Raw genomic sequence first — 3,148 nt, 5'->3', positions numbered from 1 at the left:
TTATACTTGTATATAATTGTATTTAATTTATATATAACCGTATTTAATTTATATGTGTGTGATTGATAATTGTATATAATTTGTAATATAATAATTTGTATATAATACGTATTTTTGTATAAATTTTTTATTATATGTTTTCTAACACAGAATATATATTACTGTTAAAATAAAATTGTTCATTTATTACTTTCTTTGAAGAATAGAAATAGAAAAATAATAAGAACGTCAACTGATTTAAATACCAGTTACGTCACGATTTAAATCGTTCGACTACAGAATTTGTTGCATTTCTGGTGGCAGTTCGGCGGCAGGTTATGTCAGCAGACCCTGCTCGGTTTCTGCCGCCAATCTGCCACCATGTTGCATGAGCAGGATCTGCTCGATTTCTGCCGTCAATCTGCTGTCCGGTCATGTTATCAAGCTTTGGTGTATTTCTGTTGATGATATGCCGACATTATGTGACATATCAGAGCCTGTATCAAATCTGTAGTCTTTCTGTCAACAAAATTTGGCAACAGATTTTTCGGAAATCTGTTCTTTACAGGCTTGGCTGTCTGGGGAGTGATCTGTTTCTTTACTCCTACTCTTACTTCTTACGCCAGGCTTACTTCATCTATTGTAGACGATACTTTAGAAGACGTGCTGTTCACTCCACGTCAAGCGGAACTTTGCGGTTATGACAATATCAGATATACGACAGGGTTTATTGAATATTCTGATTGGCTGTTATCTAGGGAATTTTTAGAAGCTTGAATAATGTTGTTCAACTCTCCAGAAATCTTTTAACTTAAATATTAACCCAACACTCAAGATAATCTGCACATGTGAAACCAACAATAGTAGCACTCTTATAATTGGGACACGTAGAACGCTTCGTTAAACAGCACGCAACGAATCAATTAAGAAAATCAGTAGGAAAAATAGTACCGTGTGCCGTTGGCTTTATTAAGTCTGTCTCCCGTAAGTTGACTACGATATTATAGATAACTGTATTTGCTATATTAAAGTGATAATACAAGTTATCACTTTAAGAAACTTGAAGTTACAAACGCTGTTTATGAAATATACCAATATTCTTTGTTGAGGGAACTAAGAAATACCAACTTATTAAGTCTATCTCCCGTAAGTCGACTACGACGTTCAGCTTTAATTGCGCCGGCTTTTGAAAACAATCTCTCTGACGGAACGGATGTAGCAACAATGCTTAAATATTTTAGAGCACAGGAATGTAGTGTCGGATATGCAACTCCCAACTTATTCCAGTATTCGATGGGATTTTCGGTTCGCGACACAACCGGCTGATTCAAATACTGTCTAAGTTCGAGAGCGAGATCGTCGCATTCGGAAGATACCCTTTTATTCTCGAAAATGAGTTTATCGTGAAAACTCCATACGCTATCGTTTGCTACCTGCGAATTATTTTCATCCTTCCATCACTTGCATGGTAGGACCTTTGCTTGGATGTTTAATAATTGCATTGATCTTCGTGATTGCAGTCGCGGCGAGAAGAGGCTTTTGAAAATGCAGCTTCTTAAATCGCGGGTCAAGAATGGTCGAAATCGCAAGCAGTTCGCGAGACTCATAATCTTTAAATCGACGATATGATTCCGATAAAAGTTTTTCTTGGAACTGTTGCCCTATTTTAGTGCACGGACTGCGTGCCTTGATAGCAATCATCATACAACGGATAATTGGAATTATCAAACTCGATGTGACATATGTATCTCCGCTGTACTCGGTTATTACATTTTCCACAGGTTTAAAAACTAAAACTATATCCCGCAATAAATCGAGTTCTTCGCGCCTAGGTATTTCTACGGACCCTTTGCACTTAAGAGATATCGGATATACGTATTCGTGAAGCTCCAGAAATCGCTCAATCATAATCAAAGTCGAATTCCACCTCGTAGGAACGTCTTGTTTAAATTTGAGAAGTGTGGCTTCCGTTTTTCCATCCCGTTTTTGCAGACGCCGTAATTCGTCCGAAACGACGACGCTACGTTTCGTTAGTGTGACAATAACTTTTACTTTTGCGATTGCTTGTTCAACCTCAGGCGTAGCACTTACGGCATCGGGCACAATATGCGACACAGCGTGAGCAAAACACTCAAGATGTTTGGAAGCACCAAAACAATCGATTGCTGCTTTTTTAATGTTCGCGCCATTATCAGTTACGATCGCTGTCACGGTTTCTCGATTGATTCCAAAGAATTGAAATCCCTCAACAAGAATTTGTGAAAGATACTGTGCCGTGTGGCTTTCGTCTAACGGCAATACGCCTAAGCATCCACTCTTCACAGTAACTTGAGCAATCTCGCATTTGAACATGTTATGCAAATGTTCATACTTATCGTCCATGTAACGAGTAATAGTGCGTCTTGATGGGATTTTGTACCGCGGAACTATCGTCTTCATAAGAGTGCAAAATCCTTCGTTTTCGACGGTGGACAAGGGACAATTGTCGATTGCCAGCATATATAGTACGACGTTGGTAATTTTTTCGGACGATGCTCCTCCATCTAACAATCAAAAATGTAAAAATATAACTAATCTGTAATTATTGTGATCTTTCATCATATTGAACTTAACATATATAAATATCATTACCTGCGAATGAGTGGATTTGTCGAAAGACATTATCAATTTGTTGACTGTTAACTGACTTAATCTGAAAAAAGCCTTATTAATTTCGGTAAATATGCATAAAAGGTCGGCACTTAGATATGTTGTAGGGGAGAGTTTTCTGAGTAATTCCCCGCATAAATCAAGTGGGGGACGGCATTGGTTTAGGAGATATAACAAATTGAAATCTAAAAAGGTAAAACTTCGGAAACACGGACCCAGCCCCAATGACCTTGACCTTGGCATATGTTGTCAAGGTCACCTTACTGAGTGACCTTCAGAAGGTTTTAGCCGTCGCTCGTTGTTTGTTAAAAAGTTATAAAGAAAAGAAGTTTCGCAAATGCTATGTTCACGATATCATATACGTTTAGGATGGCCTCACGTGGAAAGTTTCTGACACCATATACAATTCAAAGAATGTATAAGTGTCTTTGAGTAATAGTTTTCGAGAAAAATGATGGAGTCTAAATCTTGTATCTTCTTAACGAATCAGTTGCAAGTGTCTTTAGCACGGCGCGCTGCA

The 3,148-nt window shown here is 38.0% G+C and overlaps 1 protein-coding gene across 1 annotated transcript in view; it reads right to left on the bottom strand.

Annotated features, from left to right (window-relative positions):
- Positions 1–1,425: 1,425 nt before the first annotated feature.
- LOC105571103 (zinc finger BED domain-containing protein 4-like) overlaps positions 1,426–3,148 on the bottom strand; it is a 3,091-nt gene continuing 1,368 nt past the window's right edge. Inside the window, exons 4-5 of the mRNA XM_012028575.1 lie at positions 2,611–2,671; positions 1,426–2,522 (exon numbers count right to left, since the gene is read on the bottom strand). Coding sequence (XP_011883965.1) covers positions 1,426–2,522; positions 2,611–2,671 — 1,158 coding nt within the window. The remainder of the gene's footprint in view (positions 2,523–2,610; positions 2,672–3,148) is intronic.

This window comes from Vollenhovia emeryi, unplaced genomic scaffold (assembly GCF_000949405.1).
Source record: "Vollenhovia emeryi isolate VEMERY1.0 unplaced genomic scaffold, V.emery_V1.0 DF941200.1, whole genome shotgun sequence".
NCBI classification, from domain to species: Eukaryota; Metazoa; Arthropoda; class Insecta; order Hymenoptera; family Formicidae; genus Vollenhovia; species Vollenhovia emeryi.
The sequence above is the reverse complement of the archived record's forward strand: the minus strand, read 5'-3'. Positions and strand labels throughout refer to the sequence as shown.